The sequence below is a fragment of the Schistocerca cancellata genome, chromosome 4 (assembly GCF_023864275.1).
Source record: "Schistocerca cancellata isolate TAMUIC-IGC-003103 chromosome 4, iqSchCanc2.1, whole genome shotgun sequence".
Classification (NCBI taxonomy): domain Eukaryota; kingdom Metazoa; phylum Arthropoda; class Insecta; order Orthoptera; family Acrididae; genus Schistocerca; species Schistocerca cancellata.
This window is the reverse complement of record NC_064629.1, coordinates 458,455,573-458,482,389: the sequence shown is the minus strand read 5'-3', so window position 1 is coordinate 458,482,389 and position 26,817 is coordinate 458,455,573. Positions and strand designations below refer to the sequence as shown.

Here is a 26,817-nt window from a genome sequence, read left to right as displayed (position 1 = left end):
AACAATGCCTATGGCGAAATCGACGTCCACATTCAGGGGTCTGTGGAAGATCCTCCACTTATTTACCATTATCCCGAACGTGCAATCTACGAAACGTCTTGCTCGAGAATGACGATAGTTGAATACCTTTTTTTTTTGTATCAAGTCGTAGACCTACGTATGGACACCTAATTCTGTGTGACAGCGAAAATGCGTCGTCAACAACAAATACATAAGCACTGGCGTTTTGTTTATGTCCGAAATGTGTTTGTCTTCCGGAATGTTCAAGTTATTAGACAGTATTCGCTTATAGAACACTGATTATTGAAATACCGTTGCCGCTCGGGATTAGCCGAGCGATCTTGGGCGCTGCAGTCATGGACTGTGCGGCTGGTCCCGGCGGAGGTTCGAGTCCTCCCTCGGGCATGGGTGTTTGTGTTTGTCTTTAGGATATTTAGGTTAAATAGTATGTAAGCTTAGGGACTGATGACCTTAGCAGTTAAGTCCCATAAGATTTCACACATTATTTTGAAATACCGTTGAGTACCTCATTTACAGTACGATCCCACATCTACAGCGACAAATTTATGGTTTGCTTCACAAACAGCCATTAATACAATAGAGAAATATTTCTTGTAGTTGAAGAACACTGATGCACTGTTTGCTGGTTTCACCAGTCGCACATGCTTTCCATCAACGACGCCGAGACATTTTGGGAAATTGGCCTTAGTTTCTAAATCTTTTGCTATTTGCAGCCAGTCGTTTTTGGTCGGTTCTGACAAACACCCATCTTTTAAGATAATCCTAATTGACGAACATAATTTTCTTACAATATCTCGGATTGTTGTTATTCCAAGTCGGAAAGCATGATGTAAATCAACGAACGAATTTCCAGTTGCCAGATATCTGAACGGGAGAAATTACAAAATCATTTCACACTTTTGCGAGATAGATTAGTTTTAAGGCAACCTCTTTCTGAACAAAATGTATTGAAACATTTTTCTAAGATAATCTAATAAACAGAATAGTTCTAATCATTTTCTTTAAATTAACGTATGTTCAACCAGTTCCTACCACATATGGTGTGCGGAAACTCATCTAACATATCACTACTTGTAGCTTCCCTTTACAAAGAATAGACATTATTGGTAGGTAAGATAATATTTCACTTTTACAGGTATATCGTTACAGAAGAAATGGCGTAACATTAACGATTGATAATGTCGAGAAAAACGGAGATTAACAGGTAAAAGTGGTTCTGCAGCTGTGAGAAAGGCGCCATATCTGCATTTTAATCTCCTATCATTTCTGTATATTACCAATCCACCGTCGCATACACATAGCAGCGTGTCACCTGAAAATGCTGAGAATCAGGCGACAGCAGAAAGTGAAGTTCCAAGTGGACCATACCAGGCTAGGGTGCACGGTAAGAAAAGGAAAGCAGAAGACGAAATTGGAAGACTAATAATCGATGTTCTGCAAAAATTTGCAGAAGCCAGGCAGCAACTGGACACACGAATAATGACAGATGAGGAGAGGCCTTTTTTCGTGTCTTTGGTCAGCGACTTCAAAAAAATACCTCACCATCTGAAGTTGTCTTTAAAACGAAATTACTGAAGAAGCTCAACCACATCCTAACTGTCTAAACACATCTTCCTACGAACATTATCCAGCGTACACTTTTCACCGTCCACAATCAGCCGCATATTCCTCACAAAATCAGCCTCTATCTACATTATCATCTTGTGATGGAACAGGATATTATCAGAAAACCTATCCCACGCAGTCTAGTTCTTCTTCTTCTTATTCTTCACAAAATAAGAATTCACCACAGTAACCACCAGAAACTACCAATGACGGCAGTATTGATAATCGTGTTAAGTCACCACTACTTACACGTTTTGGTGAATCATCAAGTTAATTTTAATTCCTACATAATGTAAAATTAACAATTTCATTATTGGTAAAAATTTTCTTGAGTAAAACTTACCTTAATATGATTAGCAATTTATCTTCATTCCCTATGGATTGTCGCATTGCTGTGTCTGTACCCCTTATGCTGTCTCCAATTTTCTTTAATATTTTATCAACAGTTTTTATAGACATTATAGTGAAATTGAAGAATTTGTCTTCATGTTCACAAAGTTCACAGAAAAAGTGACAAACATTCCGTTTGTAGAGCGGGATTGCAACGTAGGATGTACCCAGTATCTTTTCTTCTTTCGTTTCGCCTGACGATGCCAGAGGTAAACATCCGTTGCCTTTTCCGTAATCTCCATCGTGCGACTGAGCCGCGGCCAGCCGACTGCCAGCCGTGCCGGCCAGCCGCAGTCCTGGTCGCAGTAGCTGCGGCCACGGCCAGCCGTTGGTCGTGGCCGCACTAGTGCGCTATTGCCCTAAGGACTAAAACGCACTAGCGCGGTCACGGCCACGGTCAGACTTGCGGCTGGTCGGATGAGGCCAAATTTACACAAAAAGGGACAGTACAAAGCGTGTCGACCGCTGCTAGCCACCCTCACTGCCAACACTTTGTTATGCAACGGATCTCTGCTCAGTGAACCGCTGCTGGAAAAGTTGTGTGTAGTTCAATGGGGCATCGCGCATGCTGTACTGCTAGTCTGCGGTCAGCTGTCAATGCCACTGCAGCCGTGTGGATCTTTTCCATTTCAGTATTTAGCGCAGTCAGTGAAGACCACAGAAGGTCGAATAGGGGAGACACTGTGTAGCCGCAGATTTTTGCACAGTGCTACGAGGGAGTGTCCTGGAAATAACTTCACTGAAACAACGTTTATAAAGTTAATTTCAGTGTATTAAATGAGTACTTATATGCAGTTGTCAGGTGAGGTATTATGTAAAATACGTTCCGTGTATTTAATTTGTACGTGTGATGTTGTCAGTAACATAGGTAGTACTTCTGGGAACCCTTTCCCTGTTTGGTAAATGTGGCACCATGCTGTTGTCTGTTGTCGACATCATGTTGTAGTAACTGGCAGTCAATTACTGAATGACCTAAAAGTTCTCACCATTTAATTGCTGTTACTGGTAGACTGCATAAATCTCTTCCATTCAGAAATAGATGGCACTTATAGAGTGGGCTGGACTGAGTGCAGCAACTTACCGCACATCCACAGTGTATCTTCCTACATAGGCGTGAATATGCCTGATTGCATGTGAATGATCATGTTCAAGTCTAGAACAGTAATCTGCTGTAATGAATTGCTTGACTTGTGTTGAAATATCCGAAGTTCTACGACACGTAAATGTCCTACTTCTGTTGCAAATAAACGTAAGCCACTCGGCTTTTTCAGATTCTGGGAGAGTTGATGCTAGGGTGATGCAATTGGTTCAAATGGCTCTGAGCACTATGTTACTTAACAGCTGTGGCCATCAGTCCCCTGGAACTTAGAACTAATTAAACCTAACTAACCTAAGGACACCACACACATCCATGCCCGAAGCAGGATTCAAAGCTGCGACCGTAGCGGTCGCGCGGATCCACACTGAAGCCCCTAGAACCGCTAGGCCACTCCGGCCGGCGGTGATGCAATTGATACCCCCCATTATGTGAAAACTATTCCGAACAGTGATAGTGGAATCAATGAACTCGACATTGTTGAATTTATGTTGGCGACGTGTTACATTTGGAAAAGAGTCGTCAGTGTGGTAGACAGGTGGTGTCTCCAGTTGTTAAGGTATAATAGCTCGTTTAACAAATGCAAATAAGCAACCACTTAATAAACTGAAAATAACTTCACTATACAAACACAAGGTCACTGAAGTCATTTTGTCTACTCACATAAGAGAAATGGACTGGAAATGCTGGGTAGGTATGGTCTGTCTGTAACCCCCACATTGGGGAATTTGCCTTCCCAGACGAACAGTGCAGGTACTGTAAACGATGACTAAGAAGTAATTTCTCGTCTAAAGTCCAGAGATAAACGTAGATTCTGTCCGTATGCATTACCTGCGTTACTGTTATTAGTAACTCATATCTGCATTCCATGTAGTGTTAACGCATTTTGTGGTAAATAAACACCCCAGCGCATGTCTGCATATTGCGTCGCCAATGATTCATAAGGCGCGCCATGTAGTGCTTGCATAACTTCGTGGAACACTCTGTAGTTGTTTCTTGTGACGTAGTGGGTATATACAGTGGGGAATCACCTGCTTGACCTTCAGTTTGCAGATCTCTGAAGGAGGTAAATGCATGACCACATAATCTGACAACCTACATTCCCTAGTACTTCTACCCCCTCGAACCTGTTACACCCTCAGAACACAAGTTAAATCTCAATACCGCTCTAATGCACTTAGATGTAATACACATATTTAGTATATGTCTTTAAGGGGGATGTAATGGATTTTGGTCCAAAAAATAGATTTTTCAAAAATATTATTTTCTTGATCTACACAGTTTAGTCTAAGTTGTGTGTGAATTTTATCGTGATAGCAGCTTTAGAAATGCCTTTAAATTGTTAAACTCATTAACTCTGCACTGGCAGCCACTCCCACCTCTTCTGAAATTTGGGGAACTACTTGCTTCAGTGGAATATTTCTAAGTGTGAAGGCTATTTTATTTCGATATCTTTGGCTGACATCTATAACTCTTGCTGACATCTATATCTTTGCCTAAAAACTTTCTTGCATGTGGTTTATTTACGTTGAAAATACTAACACGTATTAGTAGGAGGAAGGTTGAATTCGCAAACCTTTACGTGGAAGTCAAGATTTATGCATAATGGGTGGTGCAAAAATTGTGTTTAAGAAACGGAGGTTTCATGGAAATCGGTTTACCAACAAAAAAGAGGATGCAGCTCGAAATGAAGGACATAAGCTCTCAGCTTCAGCATTGAAACTTGGGACAGGAGTATTGTACAGGTTCGTAAATGATGCTGATATGGTTTCCATTGGATTCAGACTTATTGATTTAGAGCTTCTCTGCCAGGCTATAAGGTTTTCATGTTCATGTGTTAGTAGTAAAAATACGGAAACCGTGATTTTTGTTGAAGATATAAGAGTGGGAATAGCTCGTGATTTTAAATTAAATTGTAATTTGTGTGGGTATGAATTTTCATTTTCCTCCAACAAAACTGACACTGATACCTATGAAAGCAACTTTAGGTTAGCATATGCACTGAAATGCCTTGAACAGGGCAGGGAAGGAGGTAATTTATTGTGTGGTTTTCTGGACATGACTCCACCTTGTGCAATGTTTGAAAAAACAAATAAAGAAATGACTGATGCTGTATGTGATACTGCCAAAGTTTCTATGAAGAAAGCAGTGAAGGAACAGGTGGAAATAATCCAAAAATGGATCCTGGGTAAGATACACTATGTAATCAAAAGTATCTGGACACCTAGCTGAAAATGACTTACAAGTTTGTGGCGCCCTCCATCGGTAATGTTGGAATTCAATGTGGTGTTGGCCTACCCTTAGCCTTGATGACAGCTTCCACTATCGCAGGCATACGTTCAATCAGGTTCTGGAAGTTGTCTTGGGGAATGGTAGCCCATTCTTCACAGCGTGCTGCACTGAGGAGAGGTATAGATGACGGTCAGTGAGGCCTGGCAGGAAGTCGGCGTTCCAAAACATTCCAAAGGTTTTCTATAGGATTCAGGTCAAGGCTATGTGCAGGCCAGTCCATCACAGGGATGTAATTGTCGTGTAACCTCTCTGCCACAGGCCGTACATTATGAGCAGGTGTTGAAAGATGCAATCGCCATTCCCGAATTGCTCTTCCACAATGGGAAGGAAGATGATGTTTAAAACATCAGTGTAGGCCTGTGCTGTGATAGTGTCACCCAAAACAACAAGGGTGCAAGCCCCATCCATGAAACACATCATCACGCCACAGTACTATCGCCTCCAAATTTTACTGTTGGCACTACACACACAGGCAGATGACTTTTGCCGGGCATTCGCCATACCCAAACCCTGCCATCGAATCGCCACATTGTGTACCGTGATTCGTCACTCCACACAACGTTTTTACACTGTTCAGTCGTCCAATGTGTACGCTCCTTATGCCAAGCGAGGCGTCGTTTGGCACTTACCGACGTGATGTGTGGTTTGTGAGCAGCCGCTCGACCATGAAATCCAAGTTTTCTCACCTCCCGCCTAACAGTCATAGTACTTGCAGTGGATCCTGAAGCAGTTTGCAATCATCTGTGTGATGGTGTGGATAGATATCTGCCTATTACACATTACGACTCACTTCAACTGTCGGCAGTCTCTGTTGGTCAACAGACGTTGTCGGCCTGTACGTTTTTGTGCTGTACGTGTCTCTTCACCTTTCCACTTCACTGTCACATCGGAAACAGTGGACTTAAGTATGTTTAGGAGTATAGAAATCTCGCGTACAGACGTATGACACAAGTGACACCCAAAGCTGACCACGTTCGTAGTCCGTGAGTTCCGCGTAGCGCCCCATTCTGCTCTCTCACGATGTCTAATGACTACTGAGTTCGCTGATGTGGAGTAGCTGGCAGGAAAATGCACCTAATATGAAAAACGTATATTTTGGGGGGGGCGGTTGTACGTATACTTTTGATCACATAGTGTATTTATTACAGTGAAACTCCTACAAATGTTACTGACCTGTGTGTGTCTGCAGGTGAGACCTGGATGGAAAGGGGTCACACATCTCTGTATGGAGTTGCATCTGTTATTGGTATTCACTCAGGTAAAGCTTTAAAAGTAGAAATTATGTCTAAATACTGCCACCAGTGTGCAACAAAGAAAATATCCAAAAACGAAGACAGTGAGAAACTGTGCCAAGAAAAGCATGCAGTAGCATGTTCTAAAAATTTTAGAGGCTCAAGTGGGGGCATGGAGGCTGCTGCAGTTGTAATGCTAAATACCTTCGTGAAGGAGACTCCTCTTCGTTCAAAGCTGTAACAGATAAAAATCCGTACAACACAACAACAGAAAAGTTGGAATGTGTTGGCCACATCCAAAAGTGTCTTGGTGGTAGGCTTCGTCGCTTGCTGAAAAAGAAGAAAGGTGAAGTACCTGAGGATGGAAAATCACTAGGAAGAAAAGGCAGGCTTACTCTGAAAGAAATTGTTTCTCTTCAGTTATTTTATGGGAGAGCTATCACGAAAAGCACACAAAATTTAGAGGGAATAAGGTGTGCTGTGTGGACAATTTTATTCAACAAACTATCCACTGAAAAAATATCAATGCACAATCTGTGTCCGAAAGACGATTGGTGTGAGTTCAACCACAGAAATGAGACGTATTCACGTAAGCACTCATTATCAGAACCTGTTAGGAATGTAATTAATCCCACATTCAGGTTTCTTGCAAACCCTGATATATTGAGGAAGTGTCTTCATGGAAAGGCACAAAATGCAAATGGAAGCCTCAGTAATTCAATTTGGATTAGATGTTCAAAAAGGCCATTTTGTGGACTTGAAGTACTCAAAATTGGTATCTTTGATGCAGTTTTATGTTACAATAACGGAAATAATGGCAGAATTGAAGTGCTGAAGCCAGTTGGTATAGATCCTGGTATGTTTAAAACAAAACAATTTTACATCATCGACGAGAGCAGGGTCAAGAAATCTAACAGATCAGTGTCCTACCTGCAAATACAGGCCAGGCAGATTCGAAAAGGAGAGAACAGAAATCTGGAGAATTAGGAGTATCAGTACGTAGGATTTTAAAACTGAGGTAGGCATATTATGAGCAGAAGTATGAGAAAAAATCTTTGACCCTCATTTTCTCTGTTTTACATTGTTTATGTTATTAGAAGCCTTTTCTCAAAAATTATATGCGGTAATGCCATGAAACGAAATTTTCAGGAGCTATTCGCAACGTGTTGCTGTCTTCCTGGAACTAAAAAATACGAGATCCTGCCATTTCATTTTGCTGCATGAATTAGATTCTCACTGTCTACAAAATTTGTTCCACGCAGAGAGTCCTTAAGTGGCCCCAACTGATGGAAGACCGAGTGCACCAGGTATCGATTATAGGTTACATACTCGGAACACATCTTTACCACACCTTCGAATATTCATCAATCTTAGTTGTTGCAGATATACTTCCTATGATCATCGGTAACTCTAGTGCCAGTAGTTGAGTTATGATGCACCGGTCTGGACGAAAAATAGCATTTGCGCAATTCACATCATCGGAAGCAGTGGCTGTGACAGGACTTTCAGAATGCGGCTGATCATAAAGTTCAAATTTTGCAATTCCTTGTGGTTTAACTCTCGTTATCTATGACTCAAAACTACTTCTTTCAAATGCTTGATTAACATATGTAGCTCACAATCATTTATGGATGTTCATCACGGTTTCGTTTTCAGCAACCACCAACTCAGTTATACGACGTTTCTTGAAACGAGTGTGTAACGTAGATGCCACTGTGATGGTTCACTACGGCTGTCCTATCGATCGGAACTGTTCGAAACTTCGGACATGTCATCAACATTATTGCCAGTGTTCTGCCAGAGACAGGTTTTCACATGGTAACTTTCCACGCTCTCTTGTCTCCTGTCGTCCTCTTAAAGTTCTCGTAATTTCCGCTTCCCTTTATGTCGCCTATCGTCTTATATCCTCTCCCTCAAACTAGACCTTCTAAATATCCTGTTAGCAAGCACTCCCATCTCAACGAATGTTCCACCTAGTTCCTCTTCCTTTTTTATAACCTGCAGCAGTCTTCTTCTCTCACGAACACTTTCCAACACCCAGCATATCCTCTCCATTCCACATCTCAAATGCTTCTAGTATTTCTTTTTTTCTTCGTCCTCTCGTGTCAACGTCTGTGTTTCTGCCCCACAGAGTGCCACACTTCAGCTAAATCGTTGCCAAGTCTTTTCCTCAGACTTTTATCTAGTTTGTTACGTAATAACTTCCTCTTTCTGATGAATGTCTCCTTCGCTGCAGCAATACTAGTTCCCACCTGTAGATGGCACAAGTCTTAAGTAATCGTATTTCGAAGATATTTAAATGCTCCAACTTGGCTATTTAAAGCAACTAAAAGAACGTTCCCCTGAATCTAGTGTCCCGACACACAGTTAACATTTGAAAATTCAATACTTCACGGTATAATGTAGGAAGCGAGATAAAAATTGGCGCGCATGCCTGAAATGACATGAGGTTTTACCGAAAGTAAGGAATTGCTCAAAATCATCAAGAGATGGCGTTTTATGTGATAAAACAGCAATAATTAGCATAACAATCTATTTTTAACGAAGATGATGTTCTTTGTAAGAAATGCTCAACACACGTAATAAGGAAATGTGTTTCTGCCTTCTGCAAAAACAACTTATCTTGTTTTACTGTCCATACATTGTTTGGAAAAGTTCCTCCATCTTTAATAGGTTTCATTTATTATCTGTTGAACAATATAACAGAAGAACACGAAACACTGAAGGCCTTACAGAAAAAATTAAGGACATCAACATAGTAACAGCAGCCAAACTCACATAATTTGATATCACATGGATGTACACCAACATCTCCACCACAGAAACCATCAACGCCATCAAAAGATATTAGAACAACAAACAAACAATCCCGAACCCTACATAAAAAAATAACAAACATTCTAAAACAAACCACAGAAGAAAGCTACTTCACATTTGACAACCACTTCTACTCACTAAAGGACGGATTCTAACATGGGTCATTCGATTAGCACTCAGTGGAATCATAGGCAACATCATCTTAAATCACAATGAAAACGAAATATCTGAAAAAATAGTGAAACCCAAACAATACAGAATAATATATAAGGGGCATTCAAATGAAACCTGGTCACTAGTGTAAAGTAACGGTAACGAATTTACTAACTCAGAAATGTAGTTGTATACAGTACACATACTCAAAAATAGTCGCCAAAACTGTTGGTACATTTATCCCATTGCGACAGTAGCCAGTAGATTCCATCCTTGAAGAAGCTAGTAGGCTGCTGTCGGATCCAGGCCTGGACCCAGTCACACCCTTCGTCGTCCGTTGTGAATCGATGACCGCGAATAGCTTTTTTTTTAGCTAAAGCAAGCTTTACCTTTAGCAAGACTAAATCATTCACTTCCGCAACCATTTCCGGTGTGATGACACGATGAGATTGTCCAGGGCGAGCATCGTCTTCCAGTGACTCGCGCCCCTCAAGGAATGGTTTGCACCATTCGACAACATTTGAACGAGTCGGACTGTCCTCACCGTACACATCCTTCATCCATCGATACATTTCACGGCCTCCACCTCCCTCCTCCGCCAAAAATCGAATCACTCCTCGTTGTTCCTGCTTACTCAGCTGCATGTTGGGTAGTGGACGATAACTTGTGTGACCACCTTCTCTTCGGCGTGAAACCTCACTGCCCCTATGCAATATCAAACTGTGCGCACGCATCAGTCTCTCTACCAACAGATGGCACTACCATATCCGCAGTTACGTAGTGCCACCTTACATGTAAGGCAAAGGTAGATGCACTGACCAGCTCAGTCTCTCCACCAATATATGGCGCCACCATCTCTTCAGTTACATGGTGCCACCTTTCGTGTAAGGCAAAGGTAGATGCACTGACCAGGTTTCATTTGAATAAACCTCATACTGATATCATTATGTAGATGACACCACATGCCCTTAGACGAAATACGTGACTTTGAAAAAATTCCACAACGATATAAACACAGCTTATCCACGGATAAAATTCATCTTAGAATCAGAAAAGGACAAAAAGCTAAGTTTCTTAGACATCACAGCATACAGACACACTAACCAACACAAATTTTCCATGTTCGGAAAGCCCACAAACTCCAGCACCAACATACATCAACAATCAAGCCATTCCACTACCCACAAGATGCACAGGTTGAATAAAACTTCCTTCAATGACGAGAACTACAGAAACGAGATACAAATAATCGAACAAGTAGCAGCTGAAAATAGATACAGAACAAACATCATAGTTAAACTAAACCAAAAAATAAAAAAATGCACCCGTCACACAGTAGCCAACAGATCAACACGCAGGCTCGCAGAACATAAACACACACAACACAAACACGCGCAACGCATCTGAAAAAGAAGCATCCACAAAAACAAACAAATGGCACACACTCATTCACTACAACAAAGCTGCTCACAGAATAAGCAATACACACAGAAAACACAGACTGAAAATTGCCTGCCGAACAGAGACATCTGTACAAAAAAAGCTCAGGGCAACTAACACTAACACAGACTAACACAACATACCTGGGATCTACCACCTCATGTATTAAGACAGCAACTCAACTTACGTTGGACAAAAAAGTAGAAATTTCAACATCAGGTTCACTAAAGCAGAAGGACACTCAGGAGTAACAGCAGTCATTCCAAATTTGAAGATCATTTCATTGACAAGAAACACAGACCAGCAGACACAGACACAGACCTACAAATTCTTAAACGCAGCAATAGCTCTCCACATCAATTTATAACAGAAAAAAACTAGTGGAAGGAAAAAAATGAAAGATGAATACACAACATTATGCAATGGAACCCTATTCTCACCTCTAAAAGGAATTATCAGAAGACCAAGAAGCATAACAAATGACAGTAGTGCTAATAAAAATTGGTATCACATTAGGGCTAATATTTGAGAAATTATGTAACAAAACATTGTTAAACTGTTATGAACTGCAGATTACATGTTGAAAGGCAATAATTATAGCTGTGCTATAAATACTAAACAGACTTGTGAACACCAATATGTAAGAATAAGGTATATATTTATTTTTCTTGTTAATGTTCCTCTCCATGTATAAATACTATAATCTCAAAAACTCGTAAATATCATAACGTACTAATTCTTTGTATCTTCAGTATATCCATTGTGAATGACAGACTGCGACTGTGAGTTAAATAGGCTATTTATCTGCTAATAAACATGCAACCAGTGGCTTTTTTTTACTTTTCTGATACGATTTATTCAACTATAAACATGTTTTCAAGCTACTGCAGGCTCATTATCAAATGGAACTGTTACAAGAACCTTATGCTGTGGGCCAAGTGTAATACTGTAGATGCAGTGCTGATGCTGCTCGAGGAAACGACAGAAATTCAGTAATTGGAGACGAAACGTTTACGAAACCATAAGTTTCTTATGTTTAAGGTAATTGCAGTGCAAAGCCTTGTGGTATCCATATCAAATCTCTTCCTACGATGTACATTGTTAACCTATGTAATCAAATATACACAGTATTTAGCTGCGTTTGGTTTTACACTGACTCATATAAAGTAAACTCAGGATGTTTTTACAGTGAATATGGATACCACATATATTACATTTTACTACATCGTGGTCTTTGGAATTAGAAAATTGTAATACAGTACAAATGTTGCTAGTACAGTTATTACATTTCACTAGATTTTGCTAGCTGCAGGAGTGTTTTTAGATTGGCAACATGTTTATTATTATGGGTTAACAGTAATACAAAGGTAAACAAATATAGTGGATATTTACTTTGTAATCAAATTTTTTTATAAATTGCAGAATGCCATAGTTGATACATGGCAGGGAGAACAACATTTATGCAGGAAGATGAGTAAGTGTTATTATTGCCATTTATGTTTTTTTGGTGCCAGGATGTCCTGGAAATTCTGGCAGAAAAAGTTTTGTGTTGATTCATTTTGTTCATTTAGGATTTTCTGAGGAGATTTTAGTCTGTGGCAGTAAATCTCTAATTGTTCAAGGAGGTCCATCCATATTCCTTTTCCAGCAATGTGTAGTACTGAAAGATTGTCACTGATATCACCAACAGTGTGTTCATGATGAGCAATATGTGATGCAAAACTACACTTGATTAAGTCTTTGAGTCTAAGGGTGTCCAGATGTTCCTTGTAATTGGTTGCAAAGTTTCTGCCTGTTTGACCTATGCAGAAGCAAGAAAGGTGCGTGTGAGTTTGTATATGCCAGGATCTTTATGTCAATCTCCAGTAGATTTATCATTGTGAACAATTTTGTTTTTTAGTTCATTGACCGGAAGGATATTTTTATGTTGTGTGATCTGAAAAGCTGTGCAAGTTCACATGACACATTGCTAAGGAGTGGATGACAGACAAATTTTCGTATTTGTTTCTTAGCTTCTAGTGGTGATAGTGATTGCTTAAGTTTACTTTGGAGTTTTTCAACTAGGGTGTTTATCGAAGAGGCATTATAACCATTATTTTGGGCAATGGATAGAAGTATGTTGATTTCTTTAGATGCATCTTATTCACTGATAGGGGTGCAGAGCATATGGTTTACAGATGACCTGAAGAAAGCAGTTATATGTTTATTCAGGTGACATGAGGTGTTTATAATGGCAACATCACTGGTTATGGGTTTTCCTTATATCTGGAAGATATGTTTGTTATTGTGAGTGGAGATAATCATGTCAAGGAAATTAATTCCTTCAGTGGTCTGGTGTTCAACTGTGAATCTGATATTTGGGTGCATCTTATTCATTGCTTCTGCTAGGTTATTTAGTTCTTCTTTTGGGCAATTGAGAAGTATTATTGTGGAATCCACATATCTTTTATAATAGACGATATTGTCAGTAAATTGTGGGTGTGCTAAGAAAAATTCTTCTTCCCAGTTATTTACAAATATGTCAGTAAGCTAGACTGCAAGGGTGCTACCCATTGCCAGACCATTGCTTTGCATGTAAAATTTGCCATTGAATGGAAAAAAAAGTTATGTGAGAGGACTAAATCAAGCAACATCATGTGTGCACAAACTTCTGCATTGCTTAGCTTTTCGTATTTCATTAGATTCTTTTGTATTATGGATGAGATTGTCTTTCCATGGGATATTGGTGTAGAGGTTTACAGTGACAAAAGAGGCAAATGTTTCTGTGTCTGGCTCTATTAGATCTTTAATGCTGTTGATTAACTCAAAACTGTTGTTAATGGAGAAACTACACTCCTGGAAATGGAAAAAAGAACACATTGACACCGGTGTGTCAGGCCCACCATACTTGCTCCGGACACTGCGAGAGGGCTGTACAAGCAATGATCACACGCACGGCACAGCGGACACACCAGGAACAGCGGTGTTGGCCGTCGAATGGCGCTAGCTGCGCAGCATTTGTGCACCGCCGCCGTCAGTGTCAGCCAGTTTGCCGTGGCATACGAAGCTCCATCGCAGTCTTTAACACTGGTAGCATGCCGCGACAGCGTGGACGTGAACCGTATGTGCAGTTGACGGACTTTGAGCGAGGGCGTATAGTGGGCATGCGGGAGGCCGGGTGGACGTACAGCCGAATTGCTCAACACGTGGGGCGTGAGGTCTCCACAGTACATCGATGTTGTCGCCAGTGGTCGGCGGAAGGTGCACGTGCCCGTCGACCTGGGACCGGACCGCAGCGACGCACGGATGCACGCTAAGACCGTAGGATCCTACGCAGTGCCGTAGGGGACCGCACCGCCACTTCCCAGCAAATTAGGGACACTGTTGCTCCTGGGGTATCGGCGAGGACCATTCGCAACCGTCTCCATGAAGCTGGGCTACGGTCCCGCAGACCGTTAGGCCGTCTTCCGCTCACGCCCCAACATCGTGCAGCCCGCCTCCAGTGGTGTCGCGACAGGCGTGAATGTAGGGACGAATGGAGACGTATCGTCTTCAGCGATGAGAGTCGCTTCTGCCTTGGTGCCAATGATGGTCGTATGCGTGTTTGGCGCCGTGCAGGTGAGCGCCACAATCAGGACTGCATACGACCGAGGCACAGAGGGCCAACACCCGGCATCATGGTGTGGGGAGCGATCTCCTACACTGGCCGTACGCCACTGGTGATCGTCGAGGGGACACTGAATAGTGCACGGTACATCCAAACCGTCATCGAACCCATCGTTCTACCATTCCTAGACCGGCAAGGGAACTTGCTGTTCCAACAGGACAATGCACGTCCTCATGTATCCCGTGCCACCCAACGTGCTCTAGAAGGTGTAAGTCGACTACCCTGGCCAGCAAGATCTCCGGATCTGTCCCCCATTGAGCAAGTTTGGGACTGGATGAAGCGTCGTCTCACGCGGTCTGCACGTCCAGCACGAACGCTGGTCCAACTGAGGCGCCAGGTGGAAATGGCATGGCAAGCCGTTCCACAGGACTACATCCAGCATCTCTACGATCGTCTCCATGGGAGAATAGCAGCCTGCATTGCTGCAAAGGGTGGATATACACTGTACTAGTGCCGACATTGTGCATGCTCTGTTGCCTGTGTCTACGTGCCTGTGGTTCTGTCAGTGTGATCATGTGATGTATCTGACCCCAGGAATGTGTCAATAAAGTTTCCCCTTCCTGGGACAATGAATTCACGGTGTTCTTATTTCAATTTCCAGGAGTGTATTTACAAAGGTGTAATTTTTCTTCAGTATATCAACAAGGTTTCTGGTAATTTGTATCCTGGGCTGTTTATTTGGGTTTACATTTGGATTTCTGGGACAAACACTTTTATGAATCTTAGGCTGAGGCCTTAACATAGAGGCCTATGGATTCATTAGAACACGGTACTGAGCTTCTTTACTGGTCACTAGAAAATTGCAGTTTTTAAGTCGTATTTTCAGCTTCTCTTGACACTTTGGGCGGTGTCTATTTGCAGTTCAATTATATTGTTATACTCAAAAAATGAATGTGTTTTTTATTATATCTCTTTAGTTTGTGGTAACTACTATGTTACTTTTATCTGCCTTTATTACTAGGGCATCATGACTAGTAAGCTTTGTATTGATATTTGTGTTATCTGTTCACCGTGGGCTGATATTGAAATTTTATTTTCTATAAGATTTTTCTTTATAATTTGATTTGCTTTATGTACTATGGCGATCTGTGTATTATGGCTTAGTTTTCCAAGGATAGTTTGGCTGCGGAACAGGCTATTTTGGTGCTAATGATTAAATTTTTGATATTCTCCTTATTTAGTATGGGAGCAATGTTGTGTTTCAGCCCTTTATTTAGTAAGCTCAGCTCATTACTGTTGAAAGCTGTATCAGAGTTGTTCACGACACTATGATAAAATTTATGTGGTGCATGGTCTACAGATTCTTTTGATTTGTTTGATATCAGATCTGAAACTATTTTCTTGGTCTTAGGTTTAGTTTCCAATTGTAATTTATTAACCTGTGCATCAACCCCGTCAAGAAATGGCGTAAGGTGAGTTGGGTCGACGACACCACATAGTTCACAAAGCAGCTCATAAAGCAGTTTAGTTAACAGGGCGGTCTTTTTGTAGTGCTTTCTGATATCCGATTTTAGCAAGATGATTTCACAATTTCTTTTGGCTTTCTGTGCTGGCTTGCTTTTAGTATTGATCATTACGTTAATGTACTTTGGAATGAGTTTTTCTGTGGGACACTTATTATTAAACTTGACAGTTCGGATAGATTGCATCAGTTTAAACTGTTTGTTCCTGTACGTGTTCATTGTTCGTTTACCTGGCGAGGTAATGGTAAGTTCAGTGTATCCATTATGGATGATTAACTGCAACTGTGATTTAAATTGGTAATTTATCTGCTAATAAATATGAAACCACAAAAAATTTTAAAAAACTAAAAAAAAGCGTTTTTGATACAATTTAGTCAATCATAAATGTGTTTTTGAGCCACAGCAGGCTCATCATCAGATGGAGTTGTTACAAGAAAATTACGCTCCGTACCTAATGTATCTAGATGCAGTGCTGATTGTTTACAAAACCATAAGTTTCTTATGTTTAATGTATCCGTATCAGATCTCTTCCTATAAAGTGTATTATTGAACTATCTACTCAAATAAACACATTATATACATGAACTTGGTCTAGCAGTGATTCACAGAAAGTAAGCACTGGATGGTTTTACAAACAATATGGATGTGACAGATATTAAATTTTATTACATCATTGTCTTTGGTATGAAATACATTGTATCGCAGTAAAAATATTATTGCTACAGATATTAACATTTCAGTACATTTTTCTAGCTTCAGGAACTGGGAGAAATTTTACAATTCACCACAAAGAACATACAGCCGCCATTCGACTAAAAATTAAAAGGTCTAATTTTGCATCACACACTGCTCATCATGAAGACTCTGGTGGTGACATCAATGATAGTCTTTCAGTGCTATACATTGCCGAAAAAGGAATACACATGGACCTTCTTGAACAATTAGAAATTTACATCCACAAAATAAAATCACCTCAGAAATTCCCAAATGAACAAGATGAATCAACAAAAAAATTTTTCTTCCAGAATTACCAGGACATCCTGCCACCAAAACAAAAGAAGCGACAGTAATAACTCTTTATTCACCTTCCTTCATAAATGTTGTTCTCCTTGTCATGTAACAACTATGGCATTCTGCAATATATAAAAAATTTAATTACATAGTAAATATACACTATATTTGTTAATCTTTGTATAAATGTTAACCCATAATAGAAAGTATGTTGTCAATCTAAAAACACTCCCGCGAAGAGCAAAATTTACTGAAATGTAATACCTGTACTAGCAGCCTTTGTACTGTAATACAATGTATCTCATGCCAAAGACCATGATGTAATAAAATGTAATATCTATCGTATCCATATTCATTGTAAAAACATCCAGTGTTTACTTTATGTGAACCACTGTAAAACCAAATGTAGCTCAATACTGTGTATATTTGAGTACATAACTTAATAACGTACATCATAGGAAGAGATTTGATATGCCACACCTAGAGAGGTGCTATGCAGGTGGCTCTGTACTCACATGTAGGACGGCAGCGGGAAGCCCTGTGCAGCGCACGGCAGCTCGACCGGCTGGCGGTAGTGGGCCTGAACATGGCTCCGCGAATCCGTGATACGTGGCGGCACCGAATTCTGCGGTGACGTCACGAGCAGCCTACGAGAAAAGACAATTATGTGGATTGTCACACACTTCTATAAAAGCTTCTTTTTATCACAATAATGGCGTTACAAACAACTGTTTGAATCAATAGCAACATTGGAAATGTGGTGGTGAATCATTCAGCGTTCAGTTTGGGGTCTAGTACTGTTTCTTACATACGCAAACCCCCGCTAGAGCTCCTCATAACATGTGTCAAGCAGAACTGGTACTTTTTGAAGATGACATAAATATTATAATTAATCTGTTTCGGTTAGACACCAAGCCAAGAAATCGTAAATTTCCTTTTCAAAGAATTAACAAGCGGTTTTCTGTAAACGTATTCTACCTTGATTTCGAAAAAAGCACTATATGTTCATTTGTATACAATAAACATAACCTGATTCACGATTTCTCTGTGCATTTTGCATTGAGTAATGTTTCAAATTTCGGGTGTGCAGCCACAGAGTTTCCATTTCTTCAGCCAATATTTCTTAAGATGGTCGAAATACCGGTTGATGAACTGGAGTTCCTGCGCCTGCACCCTCAAAATACTACGGATCAACAAACAGAACAACTACGCCAACGTGTGGCGTCAAGTGAGCTGGACTGCTGTTGAAGTTTCCCGTCAATATTTTATAAAGCTTTAGTCTTCAGTTACTTATTTTAAAGTTTATTTGCGTTTATATTTTATGTAAAAGTAACTTAATAGTGGATTTTCATTACTCTCAGTCATTCAACTCGAGTGGGTTGTTATCCAAGAGTGTGCTTCCGTCATTTGTCCAAGCCTCGCGCCTCAGTAATGTGTTTAAATTTTGCGGAGTGTAGTTGCAACTGTAGCGGTTGTTGTTTTTGTGGTCTTCAGACCAGAGACTGGTTTGATGAAGCTCCCTATGCAAGTTTCTTCATCTCCCAGTACCTACTGCAACCTATATCCTTCTGAATTTGCTTAGTGTATTTATCTCTTGGTCTCCCTCTACGATTTTTACGCTCCACGCTGCTCCCCAATACTAAAGTGGAGGGCAGCGTGGAGGCCTGTAGCGGTTATAAAGCTAAATACTGACAATGTTATTTGTGTTCTGTTGTACAGTTATTAAATTTAATAGTTTTCAGCGGGATTTCGTGCTGTTCATCACGAAATAACGATTTAATTAACTTTTGGTAACGTTCGCTCGCTGTGCGTTGAAGTCGTTTAGTAAACTTGGTGCTTTAGTTTTCAGCTGACGTATCTTATTGTTTCTAGTGAAATATTTCAGTAAAATTTTCATTCAGTGTTTTAACTTCGTTGAGTATTACCGTGGCCGCTTGACTTTCTGGTTTTAGCTCATAATTTTGTGAAGTCTTGTTGGTATTGTTATTAGAATTTTGTTAAGATTTGTTGGTATTGTTATTGGCTGCGGCGTAACAGAATTAATACAAGTAGTTCTTTTCTTCGTAGACAGAGAATTTCGAGACCGCTATTGTTAGTTCTCTAAATACACTCCTGGAAATTGAAATAAGAACACCGTGAATTCACTGTCCCAGGAAGGGGAAACTTTATTGACACATTCCTGGGGTCAGATACATCACATGATCACACTGACAGAACCACAGGCACATAGACACAGGGAACAGAGCATGCACAATGTCGGCACTAGTACAGTGTATATCCACCTTTCGCAGCAATGCAGGCTGCTATTCTCCCATGGAGACGATCGTAGAGATGCTGGATGTAGTCCTGTGGAACGGCTTGCCATGCCATTTCCACCTGGCGCCTCAGTTGGACCAGCGTTCGTGCTGGACGTGCAGACAGCGTGAGACGACGCTTCATCCAGTCCCAAACATGCTCAATGGGGGACAGATCCGGAGATCTTGCTGGCCAGGGTAGTTGACTTACACCTTCTAGAGCACGTTGGGTGGCACGGGATACATGCGGACGTGCATTGTCCTGTTGGAACAGCAAGTTCCCTTGCCGGTCTAGGAATGGTAGAACGATGGGTTCGATGACGGTTTGGATGTACCGTGCACTATTCAGTGTCCCCTCGACGATCACCAGTGGTGTACGGCCAGTGTAGGAGATCGCTCCCCACACCATGATGCCGGGTGTTGGTCCTGTGTGCCTCGGTCGTATGCAGTCCTGATTGTGGCGCTCACCTTCACGGCGCCAAACACGCATACGACCATCATTGGCACCAAGGCAGAAGCGACTCTCATCGCTGAAGACGACACGTCTCCATTCGTCCCTCCATTCACGCCTGTCGCGACACCACTGGAGGCGGGCTGCACGATGTTGGGGCGTGAGCGGAAGACGGCCTAACGGTGTGCGGGACCGTAGCCCAGCTTCATGGAGACGGTTGCGAATGGTCCTCGCCGATACCCCAGGAGCAACAGTGTCCCAAATTTGCTGGGAAGTGGCGGTGCGGTCCCCTACGGCACTGCGTAGGATCCTACGGTCTTGGCGTGCATCCGTGCGTCGCTGCGGTCCGGTCCCAGGTCGACGGGCACGTGCACCTTCCGCCGACCACTGGCGACAACATCGATGTACTGTGGAGACCTCACGCCCCACGTGTTGAGCAATTCGGCGGTACGTCCACCCGGCCTCCCGCATGCCCACTATACGCCCTCGCTCAAAGTCCGTCAACTGCACATACGGTTCACGTCCACGCTGTCGCGGCATGCTACCAGTGTTAAAGACTACGATGGAGCTCCGTATGCCACGGCAAACTGGCTGACACTGACGGCGGCGGTGCACAAATGCTGCGCAGCTAGCGCCATTCGACGGCCAACACCGCGGTTCCTGGTGTGTCCGCTGTGCCGTGCGTGTGATCATTGCTTGTACAGCCCTCTCGCAGTGTCCGGAGCAAGTATGGTGGGTCTGACACACCGGTGTCAATGTGTTCTTTTTTACATTTCTAGGAGTGTAGTTCTACTGGTGTAACTGAACATAGGTAACGTAGACATAGTTTGTTCCACTAACCGTAAAATTTTACCATGAGTGAGAAGTGTGGTCTCTATCGTTTGTGAGTAGTGGGTTACGGTGTGGGATTTGTTCAAAGTATTTTCATTGGGGGAATGCAATGGGGAAGCCAGTGGGCATTCTAACGAGATCCTCTCCTGGAAATGAAGAATCTGTAGTAGAAATAAGTTGATGGAGGTGCAGGAGCGTAAGATCTGTGCCCTTCAGGTGCAGTTACACTGCGCAAAGGAAGAACTAGGTAGGTTGAGGAGGGTGAAGGGTGGTGAGGAATGGGACCTGGCAGTTGGGAAGAAGACAGATAGGAGGAGGAGGTATTCAGACAGTTATAATTTGGTATATGCAGTAGATTTGACCAACTGTCAGAGTTGGGTGGAGAGGAGCCTCTTGTAGCTGTAGATATAAGGAACATGCAACAGTCCTCAGCAGTTAGGTGGCGTAGGTCAATTGCAAAATCTAATAGAAAGAAGAAGATTCTGCTGCTACGTTGTTCGCACGGTAGAGGTGTGGGCCAGCAGTTTCAGGAAGAGTTGGGGAGTGATCATTGTGAAGCCTAGTGCAGGGTTGGCTCCGATGATTGACAGCATAGGGGAGTTAGTAGGAATTTTATGGAGGATCAGGTAGTGATAGTGGGTGGAGCAGGGAACAGTCTTGATAGAGATGGGGAGTATGACCTGGTAAAGATAGCTACTCTATCTAGTGGCACTAATGTGCATTTCGTGCAACTGTGTCAGCGTCACGATCGGCCTCATCTTAATGCGGCTGTTAGGTTCGTTAACATGGGGATGGGGAGGGTGCTAATGGCACAAGGCATGGGTCACATTTCAGTGGTGCCGTGGGGTCTATCAGTAGATCGGGTTTCATTAGGCATGGCCTGCACCTCAACAGGTATGGGTAGGGGAGGCTGGCAAAGCTTATAGGTGACAATGTAGTGGGTGATAGTGGGATTAAATGTTCAAATGTGTGTGAATTTCTAAGGGACCGAACTACTGAGGTCATCGGTCCCTGGACTTACACACTACTTAAACTTACTTATGCTAAGAACATACACACACACACCCGTCCCCGAGAGAGAACTCAGTCCTCCGGCGGGAGGGGCCGCGCAGTCAGTGACTTGGCGCCTATAACAACGCGGCCACTCTGCGCGGCGTGGTTAGATCACTCATAGAAAAATTCCTGTAGTAGTTGTTGTCAGAGCTGTACCTTTTTAAAATTGAAGTCAGCTGACAGATATACCTGTTTAAAGGAAGTCCCTATAACTAAGGGCTCACTTTCAGAAGACGTCAAGTTTCCAAGTAGAGAACGAATTAGCAGGTATTTGAGATAAAGTTAGTGAACTGCTTGTAGATGTTGGCTCTAAGATTATTGGTATGTCGGAGCACCACTTAAGTAATTTGGCAATTCAGAGGCTTCCTTTACCAGGATACATATTGGCTGGCTGTTTTTCAAGGAGTTCCTTGCTGGGTGGGGGAGTGGCTATGTACATACAAAACATTATTCCACTTAAGTCCATAGACGTATCAAGGCCCTGCACTGAACAGATATTTGAATGTTGTGCAGGAGAAGTTGAATTTCGTGAAACTAAACTTAGAATTGTTGTTGTTTTTAGGTCCCCTAACTCTGAATTCAGAGCATTTCTGGTCAAGCTAGAGAGGGTAGTTGATTCACTTTGTAGGAAGTACCAAAAATTAGTTATATGTGGTGACTTCAATATAAATTTAGTATATGATGGAGCAAAAAAAAAATGTGGGTAGATATCCTAAATTCATATGGTCTGATGCAGACTGTGTTTTTTCCAACCAGGTTGCAGGGGAAGAGTAGCACAGCCATAGACAATTTTTATTCATTCTTCATTACCAGATGGGCATTCTGTTAGTAAAAGAGTAGCCTTTCAGACCATGAAGTACAAATTTTAACGCTAAAATGCTTTTTTAGTCAAACAAATGTCACATATAATTACAAACTATGTAGGAAAGTTAATCCAACGGCAATAGAGAGTTTTTTAAACCTTGCTAAGGAAGAAGATTAGCAGGATGTTTATAGTATCAGTAACACAAATGATAAATATAATGCTTTCCTTAACACATTTCTCATACTCTTTGAGAGTTGCTTTCCATTAGAAAGTTCTAAATGGGGTACTAGCAGTAAAAGGCAGCCTGGTTGGCTGACTAGTGGGATAAGGATATCATGCAGAACAAAGAGGGAATTATATCAAAATATTAGAAGTAGTCACAATCAAGCTACAGTAGCCAATTACAAACAGTACTGTAAGGTGCTTAAAAGGTTATTAGGAAGGCAAAGAGAATGTGGAATGCAAATAGAATAGCTAATTCACAGGATAAAATTAAAACCATATGGTGAGTTGTGAAGGAAGTCTCTGGTCAGCAGCACAAGGTCGACGATATAAAGTCAGTTCGTAGTAAAAATAATTTTGTTACTGATAAATCAGATATATGTACAGTACTTAACAGTCATTTTATGAGAATTTCTGGTGAAATAAACAAAAATTTAGTTTCTACAGGGAATCATATAACTTTCTTGGCAAATGCCTTTCCGAGATTGATGTCTGAAATACTCCTCTGTGATACAGACAGGGGTGAGATTGAGTCAATAATTAAATCACTGAAGACTAAAGAGTCTCATGGTTATGATGGAGTGCCTAGCAGAATATCAATGTACTGTGCTGCACATGTTAGCCCTGTATTTAGCCATATTTGTAATTTTTCCTTTAGGAATGGTCAGTTTCCTGAACGATTGAAGTACTCTTCATATAATGATAACTCATGCATATTTCATTTTTTTTCTTTGGTAGGCTATATATTTTGCTATTAATAATATTACTGATTATCTATATATTTTTTTCTTTTTCGTTGTTACAGAACCTGTGGAGAAACTGTGGCCTATCACCCTCTTCCTCTTGATCAGCCACAGTAGGAGAACACCACGTGAACTTTGAGGACATCATTATCATCATCTTCATAAGCGTCGTCTTTTTCATCAGTCTGAGACAGAGTAAAGTAATACTTTACATATAATAATAAATTATGGGTGAGCCATCCACCCTGTCTCGAAAAGAAGTGGTTCGAAACATCTAAAATCGCCATTCGAATTTTTTGTCGAAGACCATATTTAGTCTGCTAAGCCTAATGACGACAATATTTCTATAAAAAAATAATGCTTCTTAGGAAATCAGGTTTTGCAATTAATGCAGCCAGTCCGAAACTGCTTTCCCATGACTTTGAAAGTCTGATGCCCCACCTCTTCCGCATGTTTTGTATGGTTTTCCGAATAAGGTATTGTTCACGAGCTTGAAGAAGTTTTTCTAAAACTCATTTCGTGCATCGTGCAGTTTTTTGGATTAATCTCTACGTATATCTTCATCGAAGGAGTTTGCCTGAATGATAAGCTTCGATGAGTCTTATTTAAAACCAATTGGGTTTTCAAATACTGTGTCAAATTTCTTTAATGGATGACATAATTTTTAAGGTCGAAAACAGTTTCTTTGATTTATTACTGCTTGATGGAGTTGCTATTTTTTCTGGACATTAGAGTAACGCCGAATGTAAATCGTGCATATTTCCGGGGTATTCAAGATTTACTTCCAGTATGAACCACGTATTCGAATCGTGTCGTAACTTCTTCCACATCAAAATTTTGGACTGTCTCTGAAGGAAGCCATTTCAAAATTGGTACGGTAAGATGATGCTTCATTATCCAGCTATAAAAGCTATTCATATCACATGGAATATTCGTCGTATTTCTCATCTTAATCTTATTGGCAACTGCATGTCTGCAAGAGAGCGATGAACAATTGCCCCTCCGATGCGTCGCTCAACAAATTGGAGTTGTTGGATGTCGATTATTAACTGCAACTACTCTTTGCCACACCTCAAGGTGCCTGTGAGGAGTTTATCGTCACGCATAAAAATGAAATAATAGAAATTTTCATGAAGTTGAGGAAGCAACCAGTTTTGCAGCATGTCCAGGAATGAGATGCTTGTGACAGTTTCCTACGCAAAAAAGACATGTCCATAAACTATGTGAACAGAAACGACACAAAACATATTCAGTTTCGGTAGTCTCTTTTCACGTTCGTCGACGACGCCAGTATTTTGTAATACCCAAATTCTTACATTCTGACAGTTTACTTTACTCGATAGATGAAACGTCGATTCGACCGAAAGGAAGAATCATTCGGGTGAAGTGTTCTCTCCATATCCTGAAGAGCTGTTATGCAAAATTCATACCTTCTAGTGTGGTCGCTGGGGTACAGTTGCTGCAGTAAGTGCAACTTGTAATTCTTCGTATGCAAACGCCGTTTCAAAATACACAACACTATTGTTTGAGTTGAAGTTTCTGGCCTGCACGTCTTGTGGACATCTGAGGGCTCCGTGTGAACGCATCTCGGATATGCTCGACATTTTCATCAGATTTGTGTGGCCGACCAGTGCTCTTCTCTTTTGTATCTGCAGCCAACTTCCAAGAGTTTTGTATGCCAGTCGTAAATTTACATGTCCAACGGCGACTTCTTGCTCATTCGACGACGGAATGCACGTTGCACTTGAACAGTGGATTGTGTTCACTCAAATTCCAACATAGAAAATGATTTTGAAAGTTATCCTGGCATGAGACGCCACAATGAAAGTTAACCCGTGGGGTGACTATAGAAATTGATTGAGAATGTATGCAAAATTTAGTATACTAACAACATTTATTTTTCGAAAGGAGAAACAGACATAAATTATAGTTATTGATTGAATACTGTAAACAACTAACAGTTGGGTTATGAGAGCAATGGACAAGGATCCTGGGTGGCAGAAGTGTGTCAAGTACTCTGGCTCTAAAATTGCGTATAATGCAATCTGACACTGAGCAGACTTTGATTGATAATCTACAGAAGCTTCTCAACACAGGTGCAGCTGAGAGCAAGTGGCGATTGAGATCTGTACGCTCTGACAAGGCCAGAGCAGCAGTACATTACCCTGTTTGATTTGTGCGGCGATGTAAATTGCAGCTGGTGAGAAGTGCGCGGCGGTGGTTAGATGTGGAGGTGCCTCCTGTAAATCGAACGTGGCCACGAAAGAAATGCAAAAATCTCACTGTCTAGCGATCAGGCAGACGGATCGCAAGTCACTCTATACCAGAGCCCTGAAATCATGGTAGATTTCAGTGTGTGACCCACCCGTTCACTGGTCAAACGAAGGACCAATTTGGCCCACTTATACGACATAGCGCCCAAGCATACCAAACATCAAAACTGGTAAACTAAAATCGAATAATTGTGCCCCTGGCAAATGAGTAGTCTGAGATGTTTGAAGTCGGTACAGTAAGAACTTCACCACAGGCTCTCCATTCTAACTACTTGCATGTGAATTCAGTCTCAGGACAGGTCCCAAGTACCAACCACACATGCCAAAGCTTTGACCAGAAGATGCTTCCAGACTGAAGTCCAGAACACGAGTGCTTTGCACCTCTCGCAATAAGAAAACAAAGTGCACGAACGACACCGCCTTCACGCTGTCTTGAGCAAATCAAAGGGCTTTAGAGGTGCTAAATCTCCCCCCTCCCCCACACGACAGCACAAACTCCTGTCGAACCAGAGCAAGAGTTAAGAAACCTGCATCTCTGGAAAAAAAAAAACTGGCGATTACTGGGTTTTTGTAAGTTATCGCGGAGGTGGAAAATGTTTTTCTCCGAAGTCGTGTCGCTTCCCGCAGCAACAAGTGAACAGATACAATCTTAAAGATCTTTGTCTAAATCGCCTGGCCTTGGAGCATGTTAGTCCTAGCTATGAGGTGTAATAAAAATTCTATCTCTAAATGTTTCTCAGACGTCGGAGTTTCTTATACAGCCGAGGCGGCAAATGGAAGTGGATCACAGGCCTATTTGCAGTATCGGTGAACACAAAAACTTGTGAATTTTTATTATGTGTGGCTCTGCACGCAATGCCCTATTTACGACTCCACTGTGTAGACGCATCCCTTCAGTCCGTCGCCCCCAGCCCAGCCTTCCGCTGGCGCCATGGCAGATAGCTCGGCACTGTTCTGCTGCAGACCTGTCTCGACTAGG

The 26,817-nt window shown here is 41.6% G+C and overlaps 1 protein-coding gene across 1 annotated transcript in view; it reads right to left on the bottom strand.

Annotated features, from left to right (window-relative positions):
• The window catches only part of LOC126184252 (Down syndrome cell adhesion molecule-like protein Dscam2), a 536,335-nt gene that overhangs the window by 390,671 nt on the left and 118,847 nt on the right, over positions 1 to 26,817 (bottom strand). The window contains exon 2 of the mRNA XM_049926621.1: positions 17,682 to 17,813. Coding sequence (XP_049782578.1) covers positions 17,682 to 17,813 — 132 coding nt within the window. The remainder of the gene's footprint in view (positions 1 to 17,681; positions 17,814 to 26,817) is intronic.